The 22059-nt window shown below is 38.2% G+C and overlaps 1 protein-coding gene across 1 annotated transcript in view; it reads left to right on the top strand.

The window, feature by feature from the left end:
* Positions 1-22059, top strand: part of zzef1 (zinc finger, ZZ-type with EF hand domain 1) — a 281144-nt gene that overhangs the window by 155263 nt on the left and 103822 nt on the right. The window contains exons 26-28 of the mRNA XM_028807021.2: positions 2476-2716; positions 10970-11049; positions 12170-12263. Coding sequence (XP_028662854.1) covers positions 2476-2716; positions 10970-11049; positions 12170-12263 — 415 coding nt within the window. The remainder of the gene's footprint in view (positions 1-2475; positions 2717-10969; positions 11050-12169; positions 12264-22059) is intronic.

The following is a 22059-nucleotide window of genomic DNA, read 5'->3' as shown; positions in this document are numbered from 1 at the left end:
TAAATAAACATTTTTATAGTTTAAGCCTTAAAATACCCATCCCACATGCTTTAAACACATGTAAACTTAAAAAACACACTTTGTTAACACATATGATATGTGGATGTCGGGCTAAGGATATGAGTAACATCTCACTATTATAAAACATTTTAACTTCACGCAAGACAAGACAGTGAGACAGGAAAATAGGTGCTGTACAGGCTTTTAAATTATTGACACGCAGAGCGACAAGCAGCACAAAGCCAGCACAAAGTCCACTTTTCCTTAGCGTTCATTCAGCTCCCCACCCCCTTGACAATGCGAAGTGGCAGGAGCGTACTGCGCCTCCGGGGAGGGGGGTTTGAGCGAATGTGCGTTCAGCCCTCACACACCCCCACTCCTCCTCCTCCTTCCGAACGCGCAGAGCGACAAGCAGGCATTTTGGCAGAAGCAGCACAAAGTCCATTTCTGCTCAGCGTGAGTTCAGCTGCCCCCCTTCACAAAGCGAGTGCAGACACATCGACGTCTGATCGCTGCGTGCAGTGTGCAGTGTTGGTCTGCGGTGTTTAAGAATGTAGAAAGTGTTTAAGAGCATAGGAAGTGTTTATAAGAGTGTGGGAAAGGTTAACAAGAGAGTGAGAAAGGTTTATAAGAGTGTGGGAAGGGTTTATAAAGCCTTAAAATATGTATAAATAATAAAATAAATATAGGTCCCTACTTCGCGGATTTTCACCTATCGCGGGGGGCTCTGGAATGTAACCCCCGCGATAGGTGAGGGATGACTGTAACTTCATTACATTAGTCATTACTTACAAAAAAAACTAAGTTGTATAGTTACTTAATACAAAATATATTGCATTGCAAATAGTGCATTATGTTTTCTTCTTTTGGATGAAACAACTGCACATTTCACTGGTCAGAATTTGTTATTGAATCCTAAGATCATACTGTATATGAACCTTAATGGGACTGACCAGAAACACGGCCAAATTTTCTTTTGTTACATAAGTACCATTAGTCTTCTATGTGCTGTAATGTACATAACTTTTGACAGCAGCAACATTTATTTCCATAGCACATTTTCATACATAGGATGTAGCTCAAAGTGCTTTGCAAGACGTCAAAGCAATGGTTACAAGCAAAGAAAACAAATTCACATTAGATAAGAATAATAATGAATACATAACATTCAAAAATGAATAATTCACAATTCAGTAATACAAATATATAATTGATAGAGCAGTAGAGTGTCTAAAGATGAGTCTGATGATAAGTTCAGGTGGGCAGGGGAAAAAAAAAAACTCCAGATAAACTGTAGAGAATCAACAATCTTCAGGGGTTCCAAAGCCAAAAGACCACCCAACCCCATTGGGCATTCTACCTACCATAAATGTTTTTAAGTAGTTCCTTATTGTTTTTTTAGGCTTCCTCTTAAAAGACTGGTCACAGTGAGTTTCGTGGGAAGTTTGAGTATCAGGTTTCTTTCAAACATCATAGTTCTTTGATCAAGTGGAGGTGGTGCAGAATGCCATCAATGAAGAACCAGAAAATAGAACTGAAAAAAGTAGAGATAAATAATAATGGTTACAAATTCATTATTATTTATTCATCATTGAAGAATATGACGATTCTGTGGATATCTAGTTTATTTAGAGTACAACTAAAATGTAGCTATGAAAACACAAAATTAAAGGTTTTTTTTATTTTATTTTATTATAATATATAAACGATCCACAGTGTTAGCCCTGGCCTGTCTCTTATGGTAAAGTATTCCAGATTTTTGCTGCATAAGAGCAAAAGGCCACCTCTCCACTTCTTTTATCTACCCCATTTTTCCATCTTTTGTTAGAGACTGTATCAGTGCTTATGTTATGTTAATAACTACTTTAAATGTTTTTGTGGCTGTTACATTTATTGTACATGAAATAAACATATACTTTTAAGTATATTGTGTTAATAAGAAATACTTATGAACACTGAAATCACTTCAGTTTTTCTTGTCCAGCACCTCCTGACTTACCTGTATAAGAAAACCCCCACATATGGGGATTGAAATTACTCCTTTTCACAAAACTTTGAAAGATTAGTAATATAGGCATGCAGACTGTAGCTTTGATTTATTTCGAGGTTTCTGATCATGAATATAAGATTTTGGTATCTGATTCTTTACCTGTAGTCCTAGCCCTCTGAAAGCCACTCCCAGGAGGTTAAAAATTACAAATTTCAAACATACGCATGTGGGATATAGTTTTAGTCTTCAAGGTCAGTAATTACGAATATGATGTTATTTTTGATTTTTTTTTCTATTGCAATCAAGAAAATTTGGATTTGAAATATTCAAATTGAAGCACACATTTTAATAATACAAATATTTGATGCAACTATTTTTGTTTATTATGTACTTCTGCTTCATGGAGAAAATCATTACATCTCTTATGAGCACCCTGAATTAGGGCGGCTTATGCTAATTCAGATTTTTTCTTTTTCTTTTGATAGGAGGAGAGTGTTGGTAAAGATGAGTTTATGCAGTTTCTTGTGGGATTTGCCAAGTGGGACACCTTTCAAGATGTTATGGATTCTAGGACAGCCCTTATGAACTCACTTATGTTAGCTTGCAAGAAACAGCCATCCAGGAATGAGACCGTGACTGGATCAAAAGTTGATCAAGCTGTCAATGCCATTTTTGTCTCAATGGTATACCATACCCCTGCTCTGTACACTTCTCTGCGGAACTATGGTAATGCTTAAAGAATTTTGGTTTAATCTTATTTTAAATTAAATGAATGTCAAGAATTGTAGGCATTTCTCAGGGAAAAAAAATCAAGTGTTTGCTAATTCATGTTAATTCTTTTATTGTATGCTTTTGAACAGCATAGTGGTGCTCTGAATGGCTTCTTGGTTTTTACCCAAAAGCAGTACCTTTTCATCCCTTTGCACTTTTTCATGTTTTATTGTTTTACAATTTTGAATCGCAATGGATTTAATTAGGTTTTTTTGACAGTGGTTATCATAAAAAGACTTGTATATGTCAAAGTAAAAACATCTACAAATTGATCTAAATTTATTATAATTATTAAATGGGGGAAAAATGCATACGTAGTCACCCTCTTCAAGTCAGCATTTTGAAGAGGCATCTTTGTCAGCAATCTGTGAGTTGTTATATAAACAGTATCTCGCATCTCACCTACTGAAACTTATCTTATACCTCTTGATAGCCTTCCTCAGTAGGGTCTTCCCTGCACAGTAAGTCAACTTTTGAGAATGGCCTTCTATAGACATATTTTAAAGCTGTGCCATCTTCTTTCCATTTTTTAATGATTAACTCAACTGTTTTCAAGGAATATTCAGTAACTTGGAATTTTTCTTTTATCCATTCCCTGACTGCTTTGCTTTTACATTTTAAAAAATTTGAGGTGATTTGAGCATTCTTAATAAAACATGTATATAACATCGGCAGATTTTTAGTTTTTCTGATCTTAAAAATCTGCAATGCCAAGTCAGTGTTTCACAAACATATTTTGACATGTTTTATTCATTAAAGTGCTGCCTAAAAAATGAAATGTTGTAGAGAAATTGTTTCTTTGCAGTATCAATACTTTCATATACAGTAATCCCTCGCTATATCGCGCTTCGACTTTCGCGGCTTCACTCTATCATAGATTTTATATGTAAGCATATTTAAATATATATCGCTGATTTTTTGCTGGTTTGCGGATTTCTGCAGACAATGGGTCTTTTAATTTTTGGTATATGCTTCCTCAGTTGGTTTGCCCAGTTGATTTCATACAAGGGACGCTATTGGCAGATGGCTGAGAAGCTACCCAACCAGAGCGCGTATTACGTATTAAATAAAACTCCTCAAATATATTGTGAGCATGGGGGCTGTCCGCACCCCTAGAGGATACGGCCGCTCCTCAAAAAACGCTGAAAGATTACCTTCACATTGCTGCCATCCTTGCTGGGCTTAAATGTGGCTGCTTTGTCAAGCGATATGCTTCCCGCACTGTGCTTCGCATACTTAAAAGACCAAACAGCACGTATTGATTTTTGATTGTTTACTTTTCTCTCTCTCTTTCGCTCTGACATTCTCTGCTCCTGACGGAGGGGGTGTGAGCAGGGGGGCTGTTCGCACCCCTAGAGGATGCGGACGCTCGTCTAAAAATGCTGAAAGACTATCTTAACGTTGCTCCCTTCTGTGCAGCTGCTTTGTCAAGTGACATGCTTCCCGCACGGTGCTTCGCATACTTAAAAGCTCGAAGGACACGTATTGATTTTTGATTGTTTGTTTTTCTTGGTCTCTCTCTCTCTCTCTCTCTCTCTCTCTCTCTCTCTCTCTCTCTCTCTCTCTCTCTCTCTCTCTGACATTCTCTGCTTCTGACAGAGGGGCTGTTCGCAGAGGGGCTGTTCGCACACTGGCCTAGAGGATAAGAACGCTCCTCTAAAAAAAATGCTGAAAGACTACCTTTACATTGTACATCCTTGCAGCTGCTTTGTCCGGCGGTGCTTAGCATGCTTAAAAGCCAAACAGCCCTATTGATTTTTGTTTGCTTTTCTCTCTCTCTCTCTCTGACATTCTCTGCTCCTGATGCGCACTCCTTTGAAGAGGAAGATATGTTTGCATTCTTTTAATTGTGAGACGGAACTGTCATCTCTGTCTTGTCATGGAGCACAGTTTAAACTTTTGAAAAAGAGACAAATGTTTGTTTGCAATGTTTGAATAAAGTTCCTGTCTCTCTACAACCTCCTGTGTTTCTGTACAAATCTGTGACCCAAGCATGACAATATAAAAATAACCATATAAACATATGGTTTCTACTTCACGGATTTTCACCTTTCGCAGGTTGTTCTGGAACGCAACCCCTGCGATTGAGGAGGGATTACTGTAGTGATTCAGAAATTAGTATATTTCAATATTTATAGTAAGGTTCCTTGTACAAGAAAGCTATGCATTTTTGTATCTTTCTTTGTAATGTTTACCTCCAGGTTATCTGTATGTTGTTCTGAATAGATTATTAATTTCAATCAAAGTTTTAATCAACTTTTATTTTATAAAGTTTAACAGATGCAGTTAAACCCTTCTTTAAACTTGCTGTTTCAGGTGAAGTTAACATATATCAAAATTAAATGACAATTAGGTGCAAGCAGTGATAATACTAGTAAGAGCAAAAGAAACACAATGTTCAATGTCCCAATACAACTTAAAGGAATGCTCCATCCACGAAGGATTTTTTTAAAATATATTACTTACCCCTGTGGTTTATACTGATCGCTTACAAAAAATTTTTAATCTTATGTTTTCATGGGGAATGCAGATAACATAGTTTCTGATAGAATGGGAGTCTATGGTGACCAGTGCTGAACAACAGTAAACAGTATAAAAACACCCATGCAAAAGTCTAATTTCACTCGTGTCACATAATCCACAATTCAAGTCATCATCTATGTTCACAATGTTCAAAATGCATACATTTTTGCTTAAATAACCTCCTAAAAATTAAAGTAGTCCACAAACATGAATTCCGTTCACATGGTATTTTTCTTTTCAATTGCAGTTCTTGACCAGTTAATGAGGAGGAGAGGTGGATCTTTAATGATATTCTACTGAAAAATGCTTTCTTTTAAATAGTTCTCAAATGCTATTCCTAATATGTAGGCACAGCAGCATTCTTCGTGTTTTGAGAAGTCATCACACTTCACCACTCTGCAGCATCAGAATTTTTTCTTTCCTTGCAGTATGTTGTATTTAATTACCATATCGTACACCATGTAGCTTGCCCAAACAGCTTTAACAGAATTGTTTTTACCTTTTTGGGATAAAATGTGAACTAATGTTTAACTGCAGTACCACTTGTGTCGTTCATTTTAAAGTTGACCCAAATGTTTAACATCAGAATACAATCACTGATATACACAAGTCCTGTTCATTACTGTACCCTAGAGTGTTGCGCATGTTTGTCTTTCTTGCTCATATCTCTTTCCCTCTCCCATGTATATGTCTTTGTATGTATATATTTGTGTGTGCGTTTTTGTGTTTATGTATATTTATTAGCCCTGGCAAACTTATCACATTAATTTTTGCTATTAATTCATCCTGTTTAATGCGTTAAAAAATATTGCTGGATCTATGGCTGGCAATGAGGCGATGGTGTCAGGCAGGGCAGCATTTTCATGTAATTTAAAATTTTTTTTTTTTTTTTACATTATGAACAATAATACAAAAAAGTTAAATATGAACCTAAAGTTTTACATACACATCCAGTACTGTTTATATCTTCTTCTTCTTCTTTCAGCTGCTCCCGTTAGGGGTTGCCATAGCGGATCATCTTCTTCCATATCTTTCTGTCCTCTGCATCTTGTTCTGTTACACCCATCACCTGCATGTCCTCTCTCACCACATCCATAAACCTTTGCTTAGGCCTTCCTGTTTTCCTCTTCCCTGGCAGCTCTATCCTTAGCATCCTTCTCCCAATATACCCAGCATCTCTCCTCTGCACATGTCCAAACCAACGCAATCTCGCCTCTTTGACTTTGTCTCCCAACCGTCCAACTTGAGCTGACCCTCTAATGTACTCATTTCTAATCCTATCCATCCTCGTCACACCCAGTGCAAATCTTAGCATCTTTAACTCTGCTACCTCCTGCTCTGTCTCCTGCTTTTTGGTCAGTGCCACCGTCTCCAACCCATATAACATAGCTGGTCTCACTACCATCCTATAGACCTTCCCTTTCACTCTTGCTGATACTCGTCTGTCACAAATTACTCCTGACACTCTTCTCCACCCATTCCATCCTGCCTGCACTCTCTTTTTCACCTCTCTTTCAAAATCCCCGTTACTCTGTACTGTTGATCCCAAGTATTTAAACTCATCCACCTTCACCAACTGTACTCCCTGCATCCTCACCATTCTACTGACCTCCCTCTCATTTACACACATGTATTCTGTCTTGTTCTGACTTTCATTCCTCTCCTCTCTAGAGCATATCTCCACCTTTCCAGGATCTCCTCAACCTGCTCCCTACTCTCACTACAGATCACAATGTCATCAGCAAACATCATAGTTCACGGGGACTCCTGTCTAATCTCGTCGATCAACCTGTCCATCACCATTGCAAATAAGAAAGGGCTCAGAGCCGATCCCTGATGTAATCCCACCTCCAACTTGAATACATCTGTCACTCCTACCACAGACCTCACCACTGTCACACTTCCCTTGTACATATCCTGTACAACTCTTACGTACTTCTGTGCCACTCCCGACTTCCTCATACCATACCACAGCTCCTCTCGAGGCACCCTGTCATATGCTTCCTCCAGGTCCACAAAGACGCAATGCAACTCCTTCTGGCCTTCTCTAAACTTCTCCCATCAACATCCTCAGAGCATACATTGTATCTATGGTTCTCTTTCTTGGCATGAAACCATACTGCTGCTCACTAATCATCACCTCACTTCTTAACCTAGCTTCCACTACTCTTTCCCATAACTTCATGCTGTGGCTTGCTACATCAATTTTATTCCCTTGTAGTTATTGCAGTCCTGCACATCCCTCTTATTCTTCAATATCGGCACCAGTACACTTCTTCTCCACACCTCAGGCATCCTCTCACTTTCCAAGATTCCATTAAACAATCTGGTTAAAAACTCCACTGCCGTCTCTCCTAAACACCTCCATGCTTCCATAGGTATGTCATCTGGACCAACGGCCTTTCCATTTTCATCCTCTTCACAGCTGTCCTTACTTCCTCCTCGCTAATCTGTTGCACTTCCTGATTCACTATCTCCACATCATCCAACTTCTTCTCTGCCTCTCAAAGTACTCTTTCCATCTGCTCAACACAGTACTGTACTTATATACTTATATACCAGTACCGTATTTATATACCACCTTGAAAAATTTTAAATAAAATTGTATTTAAAAGTTTCAAATTATGCATTTCACAATGCTTTGCCACATGTTAGTATGTGGTACAGGTATTCATTTCCTTGATTTATACGTACTGACATAGATGCAGGGGAGTGGGAGGAATGGGGGTTTATGGTAGTCCTGGTGCAATAAGGTAAAAATTATGCCCTTTTTCGTGTCATGTTTCTGTAAGAAAATCAAATCAATGTCATATCCCATATGTGCAAAATGTTTTCTTTGAGAGGCACTAAAAACCAAAATATTTTAAGTCTCTAGTACCTCTCTATTTAACTTTCCAGTCTGCCAGGTAGCTTACAGTGCTTACCCAAAGTTATTATAGTTAACTAAATATAAAATCAAAACTGAAACTATTAAAAAAAAAAAAAAAAAAAAAAAAACATTTTTGCAAACTGAAATAAAATAATTAACAAAGCCGAAATGAAAAGCTAAAATTAAATGAAACTATTAAAGTATCTGGAAAGGCTAATGGAAATAAAATAATAATTTACTAAAAATAGTTTTAGTTTTCAGCAGAACCTGACTTACATAAAGGGTAACTTGTAATGTAGCAGTCCCGAAATTAATTAGAATATATTAATAAGAATTTCATATTTGGTATTTGAATAAATATTCCTGCTGTTAGTCTTTAACCCTTAAACTTTTAAGTTTAAAACAAAGTCTTCCACCACAAGCACCCCACATATATTCATTCACTGCACGGTGGCCAGTGACGAAGGGCAGGTGGTTACACAGCATTTCTGGTGAGAGTGCAAGCTGAATAGGTGTCCGGTAGCAGAATTATGTTTTAAACTATCAGTCCCTCCTTTTTCAATTTTTCTCTCTCTCAGTAGATAGTTGAAATATCACACTGTTTTTGTTCCTAACATCAGCCATATCAAACATATTGCATACCAGGGATTTTTCCTGCCTTGCATCCAAACCTGCTAGGATATGCTCCAGGATTTCTGTGATCCTGCTCTGGATAAGTAAGTTTAGATAATGTATGAATTGTTCCTAATCTCAGATGCTGTTTCTGTCAGTGGCTGTCGGTACTCCTATAACCTGCTCTTGCTCTTCTCAGTAAGGGTTTACGGTTCTGTTTACATGGGCTATTCAACTCTCACTACCCCTAACCTTGACACTATATGCTTGTTTTTCTTTGTTTTCCTCAATACAGTTAGGTGGGATCTGCACACTGATTGAAGCCTTAGAGCCCTGTTTTTCCTAAGGCCCCATGGTTTTAATGCTCACATCTGTCAGAGCACAATAGAATCTGTTTTGATTTTTGATATCTTTTCAGGCCTGCAGGTGGCAAAATTCTGTTTATACATTTTATGTGACTGAAATGGAATCAGAGATCAATATGGCTGGTAGAAAATAACAAAGCCCAGTATGGGAGATTTTTTAATGTATATTAAAGGCATTGATTATAAGCATATTGTCTTGGAGCATGATATATTGTGTGCTGTAGACATTTAGAATAAAAAAAGAAACCCTCAAACCTTAAAATTCACCTAAATTTCATTACAAATTGGCCCATTCTGGGCAAGAAAAGGAAAAGATGAAAGGTGCCAATTGTCAGTGCACATTTGTTCAGCATAAATGTTTATTAAATTGTTCATATTCAATAGTATCAAGTTTTGATTATGCTTTTTTATCAGACAAAAAGAAAACCCAATAGTAAACCATGTAGTGTAGTAACCTTTCACTAACATTAAACTGATTGTGACATAGAACTAAACTCCATAGTAGCTCTTTAACCATAATTACTAAAACTGAAACTAATATATATAAAAATAAACTAGAAATGCCTTTGTGAAATAAAAACTAAATTAAAACTAAAAATTCACAATGAAGGCAAACTAAAACTGAATTTAAGGTCAGAAAAAAATAGAGATACAAACTAGCAATACAAAGGTACAACTAAAATAACCTTGATCCTTACTGTCCTAATATAATGACAAAATTGTATGAAATAGAAGAATAATGATTATCCCTTCCCATTATTCCAGTTTGCAGTATCTTTGCTAAATATTGAAATGCATTGGAATGCATTTTTTACCCAAGTAATGCATAGCATCAGTTTTCAAGCAAGATAGATGCTATAGAGAACTTTTTAGTGTGCCAGGAGCAAAAGTGTAGGTAACTGTTTTTCTGTGCTGGCACTCTTTTTGTGATCCAAAAAATCCTAAGGCACACCACGATTCTTACAGCTACAGAAGCATTAAATCTATATGCTTGCTAAACTGTCCGTAAGGGGTGGGACTGTCAGAACCAATGGTAAAAAAAGAAAAAGCAGCTTGGAGATTAGCTTTCTGAGACACATCACATATTCGCTTATTGAACACTTCGGACTTTTCCCAGTTATTTAGTCCCTTTGCCCACTCATACAGGCAGTCCTATATGGCACACCTGGGTAGCTCCCTAAACACTTTTTAACATATCACACTTGTTTAGAATATAATTATAAAGTCATTGATGGTGATGAACAATTGAGGGTGACATTTGTGGAGTTTTAATACAAGTTTTAATGTATGCCCATTTAAGAGATGCTTATTTCAGTTAAGTCAGTCTTCAGCAATGCATTCAAAGTCTACAGTTGTTTCGTTCATTTAATTTTACTTTGACACGCCTGTGTCTCAAATGCCATACCAATTTGAGAATTAATACATTGACCTTGTTTTCATATTGCCTTCTTTTCAACTTCCCTTTTTGGAAGGCATTCAAATTCAGGGTATGCATGCTCAAGTAGTATTAAAAGTTCAGGTTTCAGGTCAGTGTTTAAGTTTAACCATTAAATTTTTAAAATTTCCTTTGTGTTGATTCTACATTAATTTTATGATTCAGTGTATATTTATTTCTTGATTTATGTATTTATTTTATGATTGCATGTTTTAATGTTAGATACATACAATTATGTACACTCTATTGTTTTTTTCTGAAAACAAACTGGTTTTTAATGTTGAAGCCTGGATAATAAAACAAAATAAATAAACTGAATACAATGCTTACATGGTTCTGTAAGGTATTTTGTTACTAAAATTCATCATATGATTCACAGCTCTTGGTTTTATTTTTGTTGCCAGTTTTAAATTATGGCCAGGCTGCCTTAACAGATGAACTTGTTCAAGTGTATGCAGTAGCTGAAGGGATTAAAACCTGGATGGTAGGTTCCATTTTAACTTTATGGTGATTTATTCTGTAATTTGCATCAAAGCAAAAATAGTAATAATACAGTCATAAGCTACATTATTTATTGCATGAGATATTCAGTATTCTTTTAAGTAGACTAGGGTACCAATGGTTCATTTATCTACTGAATGCCACTTTTCTATGCCCAGAAATGCTACTATATACTGTTGTTGTTTTTTGTTGTACTTTTAATTTAATTTTCTTTATGATAGCCTTATCAATTACTGTTTCTTAATTATTAATTTTCTTAATGCCCTACTGCACTCTTCTCTTTGTCTGTCTCTATCATTGTGACTGTTTTGTGCTTTTTACTTTTGAATGCTCTCTAAATTTTTCTATCTTTGCTCTTATTTTTTCTCCAGCATTTTCTGGAGTTGAAAGAGTTGTTGTTGCACACTGTACCAGGGTGTTAGTTCTTATGATTTATTTCATTTTTAAGTAGCATCTAATGATATTAATTTAATTATATATCTAATTATATTAATATCATTAGATATATAATTAATTAAATATCAATAATAATGATATTTAATTATAAATATCTAATGATATTAATTTTTTATATTAATTAAAAAATGTCAAAAAGAATCTTTACATTAAAGTAACCTTTCTAAAATAAAACGTTATTTTAAAAAAATTAATTTTTAGAAAAGGAAAAGCTTTTATGCTAAATTGGCTCCTAGTAATTGTTCTACTTTAATCACAATAAATAGTATATAAGATTATTTTTATTATTTTTAACCTCTTTTCTCTGTGGTGATTATATTACATCTCTTAAAGTAACTGCTACAATATCTTGCTTGTTTACTTATTATAAGCATATGAGTTTTTACTCTGTACATATTGACTGAATATTTAATTGCATCAATGCATTTTTCTTAATCTAGCCTAAACAGTGTAAAAATTGATGAATTTTTGAAAAGGGGAAAAAAATATACAAGTGTTGGTACACTTGATATATAGCACTAATATTAATGAAGTTTATATCATTACAGCTGTTTAGTGTTATGATTTTTGTGAACAGTATTGAGCTCAAGAAAAAAAAAACTAAGTGGTGTGTTAATTTGTTTAACCTGTGCTTTAATTTTTCAAAGCTTGAAATGAAGCAAAAATCCCTGGTGGGACAAATAAACAAACAAGACGATCATCTGTCTTCAGATTGCAATGAAGTGAATATAGAATCTCTCGGTTAGTGTTTCTTTTTTTAAGTACATATCCTGTCGTCACTCTTTATTATGCTTGCTTAGTATGTTTGCACATCTGTTATATATGTTATATCCTTAGATCTGCACATTCTTTGCTTGGTTATACAGTATATCTATCCATGGTGTTGAAATTATTATTTTTTTTTTTAACTTGAAGTTGATGTAAAGACAATACACCCTTTTTATTATTTTCTTACCGATTTGAAAGGTTATCAATGTTTGTTCTTTTAGAATTCAAATGGTAGGAGAAGACTTTGTGAACCTTCATGTGTTTTTATTCCTTTATTACTTATTTCTATATGTGATGTTATCTTCATCTTATCCATGTGGAACCAAAAAATGAAATCTCCAAGCTGAAATGTAAGATTGATCAGCAAATCCAGGAAAAGTTCATTTGAAATCATTGATGTTAAACAAGGCACAGCCAGTTACTGAATCTAAAGGATCAAGTGATTATTTCTGTTATGGTGGATGTTGAATTTTTGTATTTGAAGGCACTCATCATTGTTGTTGTGGCAATATCGGTACTACTAAAATATTTTAATTCAGATTCACAGATGTTTAACCTTGATTTAAAGTGACATTGCAAAAAATCCTTAATGTTCAAAAATGTTTTCTCAGTTGAATATGGAGTTGGGTACCGTATTTTATACATACTTGTATGTATCCTTTTTTGTCACTTCAATCTAATTTAATCACTGTCTACATTTAGAATATTCATAATAAACAGTCATTATGCTTAAACAATTTAGCCCATTTTCTAAAGTTGTCAAAATTAGACGTAATTTTCTGAACCCACTATTTTTACTTCAAGCACATTTCTTGCAGGCCTGTGGTATTAAACTATATTAGTCAGATGGCCAACTCATTTTAAGATTTTTACTGATTAATGACCATTATTTATTTGTTATGATTTATTTCTATTTGAACATGTGAATTTCCAACAAAAAAAATCAGATTGGAAAAATGTCATTTAGAATCTGTTTATCCATCCATTTTTCACTTGTCTAACCTTTTATCAAGTTTTAGTGTTATGTGAGACTAGTGACAACAATGAACTCTGAACAGGGTTAGTTGATTTTGGCTGACAATTATTTACTCTCCCACTAATACTCATGCTAAACTAATTAAAAGTTACCAGTTATACACATTTAGGATGTTAATGGAAAGTTGAACTACCCATTTGAAAACCTATACACACACAATGAAACATTCAGACCTCACACAGGCAGTGATGAGATCAAGATCTTAACCCATGAGGACTTTGAAGCCTTGAGAAAGCAGCACTAAAAGTGCCAATTACAGATCTTTAGAGTCGCATCAGTTTAGAACATTGTGTGTTAATTGTTGTAACTGTCAACATAAATATAAAAACATATTTCAGCTAATGGTAATATTTTGGTTATTCTGTGAAACTCTTATTTGTGATAAGGTGGATTGAAATGTTTTATCACAAGTTTCATGGCTTAATTAGGTGTTTATTTTCCAAGAAATATTGTAATTATTGATTATCTATTCTATGTGTGTATATATGTATGTGTGTATATATATATATGATAGATAGATACTTTATTAATCCCCAAGGGGAAATTCACATACTTCAGCAGCAGCAAACTGATAAAACAATATTAATTAAAGAGTGGTAAAAATGCAGTGCAAGTTAAAAAATGCAAGGTGGAGAGTGCAAAGCAGGTATAACAGTCAATAACATTGTACTGTACTGTATAACGTTAACGTTTCCAAAGGGTGGAATTGAAGAGTTGCATAGTGTGGGGGAAGAATGATCTCAGTCTGTCAGTGGAGCAGGACGGTGACAGCAGTCTGTCGCTGAAGCTGCTCCTCTGTCTGGAGATGATACTGTTCAGTGGATGCAGTGGATTTTCCATGATTTACAGGAGCCTGTTCAGTGCCCGTTGCTCCGCCACAGATGTCAACCTGCCCAGCTCTGTGCCTACAATAGAGCATGCCTTCCTCACCAGTTTGTCCAGGCGTGAGGCGTCCCTCTTCTTTATGCTGCCTCCCCAGCACACCACCACGTAGAAGAGGGTGCTCGCCACATCTGCAGCATTTTATTTGAAGATGTTGAAGAACGCCAGCCTTCTAAGGAATTATAGTTGGCTCTGTCCTCTCTTGCACAGAGCATCAGTATTGGCAGTCCAGCCCAATTTATCATCCAGCTGCACTCCCAGGTATTTATAGGTCTGCACTCTCTGCACACAGTCACCTATGATTCCGTGAGGGGCCTGGGCCTCTTAAAATCCACCACCAGCTCCTTGGTTTTGCTGGTGTTCAGTTGTAGGTGGTTTGAGTCGTACCATTTAACAAAGTCCTTGATTAGGTTCCTATACTCCTCCTCCTGCCCACTCCTGACGCAGCCCACAATAGCAGTGTCGTCAGCAAACTTTTGCACATGGCAGGACTCTGGGTTGTATTGGAAGTCTGATGTATATAGGCTGAACAGGACCAGAGAAAGCACAGTCCCCTGCGGTGCTATTGTGCTGCAGACCACAATGTCAGACCTGCAGTTCCAGAGACACATACTGAGGTCTGTCTGTAAGATAGTCCATGATCCATGCTGTTGTGTTTTTACACTTAAACCAACAGTATAATAGTAAGTTAATAAAGAAAGACACAAATACGGCAATTACCAAACTTCCACCATTTTATGTATATAAACAAGTTCCGGCTGTAACGTGCACCTTAATACCAGGGTGCAGGCACATAACACATTCAATGCAATTATTTGAAACATTAAATAGAACTTATATTTAGTATTAAATTTTTACATATACATAACATTTCCTCCCACCCAGCTTGGATGTATAACAGTATTTTTTTTTTATATATATCTACAAAACACTTGGCATGGATACAAAACATGAATATAAAGACAGCTAAAGCATACTATATAAAAGTGCACCATTTACTACGGTGTACTGAAACATTTATATATGGCGAAATGCAGCTTACCAAAGCTAACAGACTCCTAAGTACTTTGTACATTAATATTGACTACAAGTTCAACCTTTCAGGAGGTTTATGAATCCTCTCAGGATAGCGTCTTTCTTGTGTAGGTGGAGCAGACATTTGAGATGAGGTTGATTCAGCAGATTCTTGAGGCTGAGATTCACCAGCAGCAAGGGATGAATCAGGTGTCAAGAAGGTAAACTCATTTGAGTTCTGAGGAATGATCAGCTCCTCAGCTTCGTCTTGTGATGTGTCTTCCTGAGCTTGTGCATCTAGAAGCTGGTCGATATGTCTGCGCCAGACTGTATCATGCCCCACCTGCACTGTGTATGTCAGTGGACCAGTCTTTGACACAATCTTACCAGGTTGCCATTTCTGATTTGAGTATCGGTAGTCTCTAGCAAGCACTTTATGTCCAACCTCAAATATTCTAAGCTTGCGTTGTTTTTGGTCTTGGAAGCACTGCTTCTTTTGCACATGTATATGCAAATCAGGTTTTAGCAGATCTAAGTGTGATCTCAAGCTTCTTCCCAGGAAAAGCATTGCTGGAGTCTGACCTGTGGTTGAGTGAGCTGTGTTTCGATAGGCTAGAAGGAAGTTTGCAATTTTCACATGTAGCGACTCTTTTTCCTTTTCCATGGCTTTCATAGATAGTTTGAAGGACTGAATAAAACGTTCAGCTAGACCATTTGTTGCAGGATGGTAAGGAACAGAGGTGATGTGCTTAATGCCATTCTTTTTTACAAATGCCTGGAACTCAGCAGATGTAAACTGAGTGCCATTGTCACTGACTAGTTGTTCTGGAAGTCCAGTACGTGCAAATAAGGTGTGGAGTATATCTACCGTTTTAGATGATAATGCCTTTTTTACTGCAAAAATTTCAGGCCATTTTGAATGTGCATCAACCACAATGAGAAACATTCGATTATGGAAAGGTCCTGCATAGTCAATGTGAAGTCGTTGCCAGACAGAGCTTGGCCATTCCCAGGTATGAAGGGGAGTGCTTTGGGGCTGTCGCCGAGTCTGTTGGCATCCTGTGCATGACTTGGCCAGATTCTCTATTTGAAGGTCAATTCCAGGCCACCATATGTAGTTTCGGGCTAAGCTTTTCATCTTTACAACACCTAAATGACCTTCATGAAGTGCCTCAAGTATTTTTGTACGAAGTTTGGGTGGTACAATCACTCTTGTGCCCCACATAATGCATCCTTGACAAACTGATAACTGGTCACGTCGATTTGAGTACTCAAGGAGATCAGCATCACTTCTAGAAGGCCAACCTTTTATTATCAAGTCAAATAATTTGGCCATAGTGGGATCTCGACTTGTCTCCTTTCTGAATTTGAGCACTTGTAATGGGTAAGGGCTCCAGTTGTGTTAGATGAAAAATTTCAGCTGGATCGGAAAGGTTTTGAGTTCCCTTAAACTCACAAGGTAGACAGGAAAGTCCATCTGCATTTGCATGTTGTTTTGTGCCTCTGAATTCAATTTGGTAGTCATGGCCGCCTAAAAACAAAGACCATCGTTGTAAGCGTGCTGCAGCCATGGTTGGAACACACTTATGAGGACTGAAAATAGCAACTAAGGGCTGATGATCAGTAACTAATGTGAAATGTTTACCATATAGGTATTGATTAAATTTCTTTACCGCCCACACTAGGCTTAGACCTTCCCTGTCTATCTGTGCATAATTCTTTTCAGCAGGACTTAGAGACCTAGATGCAAAAGCAATTGGTCGTTCTGTGCCATCAAGCATCTTGTGAGAAAGAACAGCACCAATGCCATACGGTGATGCATCGCAAGCCAGGCGCAATGGCAACTTTGGATTAAAATGTGTCAGTAATCAGCTGTTTGGCAGTATTAAACGCTTGTTCACAATCTTGTGACCATTCCCATTTATTTCCTTTTTGTAACAAACAGTTTAGTGGATGCAACACTGTTGAAAGATTTGGCAAAAATCGATGGTAGTAATTTACAAGGCCCAGGAAAGAACGTAACTGGGTCACATTTTCAGGCTGAGGTGCCTTCAGGACAGCATCAGTCTTGTCTGGGGATTTATGGAGGCCATTCTTATCAATAATATGTCCACAGTATTCTAAAGAGTCCCTAAAGATTTGGCATTTACTTTTATTTGCTTTCAGTCCAAATTCTGACAGCCTAGTAAGGACTGCTTCAAGGTTTGTCAGATGTGCACTATTATCTGTACCAGTTACAATTATGTCATCTAAGTAACACTGAGTACCAGGGATGCCCTGTAGCACCTGATCCATTGCTCTCTGCCACATAGCAGGAGCAGACGAAACTCCAAATACCAGTCTGTCATAACGGAAGAGTCCCTTGTGAGTATTAATAGCGAGGTACTTTTTAGATGACTCCTCTAATTCCATCTGTAAATATGCTTGGGACAAATCTATCTTTGAAAAGTTCTCGCCACCAGCAAGTGAGGCAAAGATATCCTCTATGCGTGGTAGAGGATATTGGTCGACATGTAGTACAGGATTTAATGTGACTTTAAAGTCACCACAGATGCGTACAGCACCATTTTTCTTGATCACGGGCACGATGGGTGTTGCCCACTCAGACCAATTGACTTTGGAGAGGACACCCTGTCCTAAACGCTTGAGCTCTGCCTCAACCTTAGGGCGAATAGCATATGGTACAGGGCGAGCCTTATGGAACTTTGGCTGTGCATCCTCTTCCACTGCAATGTGTGCCTTGATATGTTTGAGAGTCCCAATTCCCTCTTGGAACACCTGTGCATAGTGAACTAATAGTGAATTCAGCTTTTCTTGCTTAGGAAATATGCTCAGTCCTTAGGTGACCTGCATTTCTTTTATGGACTGCCAGTTAAGCTGGATACTTTTTAGCCATTCACGTCCAAATAAGGGAACACCTCCTCTTGATAGCACATATAAATCCAGCAGATGTCTCTGGCTTTCATACACAACTGTCACCTTAAGCTTACCAATGGGAGCAATCTTTTCACCTGTGTATGTTTTTAGTATTACTGAAGTGCCTTTCAGTTTCACATTTGGAAATTTTTCTTTATAATCTTTTTCTGAAATAATTGACAGGGCTGATCCGGTGTCTAACTCCATTTTTAATGTCACTCCTTCCACTTTGGGTGCCACCCATATTATTCTGCGGTCAGTGTGTTTAGTAGAATGGAGCTCTAGACAAGACAGATGTTAAGTTTCAGAGTCACTGGAGTTGATTTTATCAATTTCATGCACCTTTTTGCTTTTATTACCCATTTTATGTGACTTCCCTTTATTTTCGTTCATTCTACACATTTTCTGGATGTGCCCTTTTTTATTACACTGTCTGCACTCTTTATCTTTAAACCAACATTCAGTCGGAACGTGCGATTTTTTTCCACATCTAAAGCAGGATGGCATTTTCTCAGTGTGCTTTGCTACAACCTTATTGAGGCTGCACTGTGAAATCACTTTTCTCTTAAATTCTAAGGCGTCTTTTTCCGCCGTTTCCATTGAAATCGCTATTTCCTGTGCGCGCTGTAATGTTAAATCTCTTTCTGTGAGGAGCCGTTTCTGTGTGCTCTCGTTGTGAAGCCCGCACACGAGTCGATCTCTTAGCGTATCGGACAAGCCCTCGCCAAAATGACAGTGCTCTGTAAGCCGCCTTAGCTCAGCAATATAGTCCGCAATTGACTCGTGTTCCTGCTGGTCCCGTTTATGAAAGCGAAACCGCTCGGCAATAATCATCGGCTTTGGGTTCAAATGTGCTTGCAATACATCCACAATATCTTTAAATTATTTTACTGCGGGTTTCAACGGTGCCACTAGACTGCGCAACAGATTATAAGTTTTCGGACCCATTACACTTAAAAGCACAGCCACCTTTCTCTCATTCCCGATATCGTTTGTGAGGCAGTACTGCTCAAGTCTCTCAATGTAAGTAGCCCATTCCTCCTTGGTGCTGTCAAAAGCAGCCATTTGTCCTACACATCCATACATCTTGTTTCAAATTCTTACGATTTTCTTTACTCACTTCTGTGTTTTATCCGTCTCTCTTCTGGCAGGCCCAGGGTGCGCTCTTCAGTATGCCACGAAGCACATAGAAAACATGGAAATTCACTCAATGCAAAGCAGAGAAGCTCAGTTGGTTTTTAACAGTCAGCATGTGGCAGGGTTATTTATTTTCTCGTCGCCAATTCTGTTGTGTTTTTACACTTACACCAACAGTATAATAGTAAGTTAATAAAGAAAGACACAAATACGGCAATTACCAAACTTCCACCATTTTATGTATATAAACAAGTTCCGGCTGTAACATGCACCTTAATACCAGGGTGCAGGCACATAACACATTCAATGCAATTATTTGAAACATTAAATAGAACTTATATTTAGTATTAAATTTTTACATATACATAACACATGCCACCAGGTATGAATCTACTCCCATCTTCCTAAGGAGCAGAGGTTGGATGGTGTTAAAGGAGCTAGAGAAGTCCAGAAACATAATTCTTACTGCACCACTGCCTCTTTCCAAGTGGGAGAGGGATCGGTGTAGCATGTAGATGATGGCATCCTCCGCTTCCACCTTCTTCTGGTATGCAAACTGCAGAGGATCGAGGGTATGGCAGACCTGTGGCCTCAGGTGGTGAAGAAACAGCCACTCTGTGGTCTTCATCACATGTGATGTCAGGGCAACAGGCCTGAAGTCATTCAGCTCACCAAGACGTGATACCTTTAAGACTGGGGTGATGCAAGATGTTTTCCGAAGCCTCGGGACTCTCCCCTGTTCCAGGTTCAGGTTGAAGATGCGCTGTAGAGAACTCCCCAGCTCCAACGCACAGGCCTTCAACAGTCGTGGCGATACTCCATCTGGACCCACTGCTTTGCTGGCACGAAGTCTCCTCAGCTCTCCGCTTACCTAGGCTGCTGTAATTGTGGGTGTGGGCAAACTCTCTCCTATGCTGGCATCAGCAGAAGGACAGGTGGATGATGCAGTGTTCTGAGGTGAGAGTGGGTTAGGGTGGTCAAACCTGCTAAAAAAGTTGTTCATCAGGTTTACTTTCTCCGCGTTTCTCTCAATGGAGGCACCCTGCTTCGAGCTGCAGCCAGTGATGATCTTCATCCCATCCCACACTTCCTTCATGCTGTCATTCTGCAACTTTTGCTCCAGCTTTCTCCTGTACGGCCCCTTCGCTGCCTTGAGCTGGACTTGGAGTTCCTTCTGCACGCGCTTGAGCTCATGCTCATCATCGCCTTTAAATGCCCTTTTCTTCTGGTTCAAAAAAGGCCCTTGATGTCATTTGTAATCCATGGCTTGTTGTTAGCATAGCAGCGTACTGTTCTTACTGGAACTACAATGTCCATACAGAAGTTGATGTCAGTAGTGCAGTCAACAACCTTCTCAATTTTCTCACTATATGACCCCTGCAGGATATCCCAGTCTGTAGTTCCAAAGCAGTCTCTCAGAGCCTGCTCTGCCTCAGGGGACCATTTCCTGAATGAGCGTGTGGTTGTAGGTAGCTCCCTCACTCTTGGTTTGTAGTGAGGCTGAAGCAGAGCCAGGTTATGATCTGCTTTCCCAAGTGCAGCCAGTGGGGTGGTGCTGTATGCGTCCTTAACGTTTGCATACAGTATATCAATAATCCTATTTCCCCAGGTGTTTCCACATACTGGGAGAAGGCAGGTAATGTTTTGTCCAGTATCACATGGTTAAAATCTCCAGAGATTAGCACAAGCGCCTCGGGGTGCTGTGTTTGTAGTTTAGCAACAGCGGAGTGGAGGACATCACACGCTATCTCCACGTCTGCGCAAGGAGGGATGTAAACAATAACAATGGTGTGTCCAAATTCTCTGGACAAGTAATAGGGACGCAGACTTACAGCCAACAGTTTGATGTCCCTGCAGCAAGTGGAGAGTTTGACGTCCAGTGTTGCACCACCTTGTGTTCACATAAAGAGCGAGTCCTTCTCCTTTACGCTTCCCGCAGGTATTTGCATCTCTGTCCACTCTTAACTGTGCTAAACCCGGGTAGCTCCACGTTAGCATCTGGGATGCTAGTTGTTTGCCACATTTCACAAAAATACAACAAACTGGATTCTCTGTAGGTCCTGACATTTTTCACCAGCACAGCCAGTTCGTCGATCTTATTTGGTAGTGAGTTCACATTTCCCATGATCACAGAAGGCATCGAAGGCTTGTATCGCCACTTCCTCGCTAGCCGCTTAGCCTTTAGCTTAGCGCCGGCTCTGCTGCCATGATATAGCCTTCTTACCTCGTCAGGTAAATAGAGAACCACACCGGCACGGGCCTTTGTTCTCAGTGCTAGAATTTGACTACCTGAATAGATGAGTCTAGGTGTGTAAAAATCCATGTCCAAGTAGTAAAAAATGTCCAGGAAACGAGTCCACATAAAAGAAAGTGGTGGGAGTGATCAGAGAGACAGAGAAAAAGGTAGAAAGATTAAGTCGTACATGGAGCTGCTGGAAAGGCTGCCACTCATGGCGGCGCCTAACTACTATATATTTTATATATATATATATATATATATATATATATATATATATAAAATCTAACATCTATATGTCTGTTCGCTTTTCACGAGAGAACTACTTTATGAAATCAGAGCGGCTGCGAACCGATGGGAGAGGGGTGGGGCCCTCCTCACTCACGCACCAGCCTCTGTTTGAGTTGGTCTACCTCTCACCACCAGGTTGGAGCATACCTACCTCTCCACTAAGCTAGCGATTTATTCAACAGACATTATCATGTACAGATTGTTAAGGGGTAACTTTTGACGTTTTTGAGAGAGAGAACAAAGGTATGTATGTTTTA

Source organism: Erpetoichthys calabaricus, chromosome 8 (assembly GCF_900747795.2).
Source record: "Erpetoichthys calabaricus chromosome 8, fErpCal1.3, whole genome shotgun sequence".
In the NCBI taxonomy this organism is placed as follows: domain Eukaryota; kingdom Metazoa; phylum Chordata; class Cladistia; order Polypteriformes; family Polypteridae; genus Erpetoichthys; species Erpetoichthys calabaricus.
Note: the sequence above shows the minus strand (reverse complement) of the source record. Positions and strands in the feature narration are given on the sequence as shown.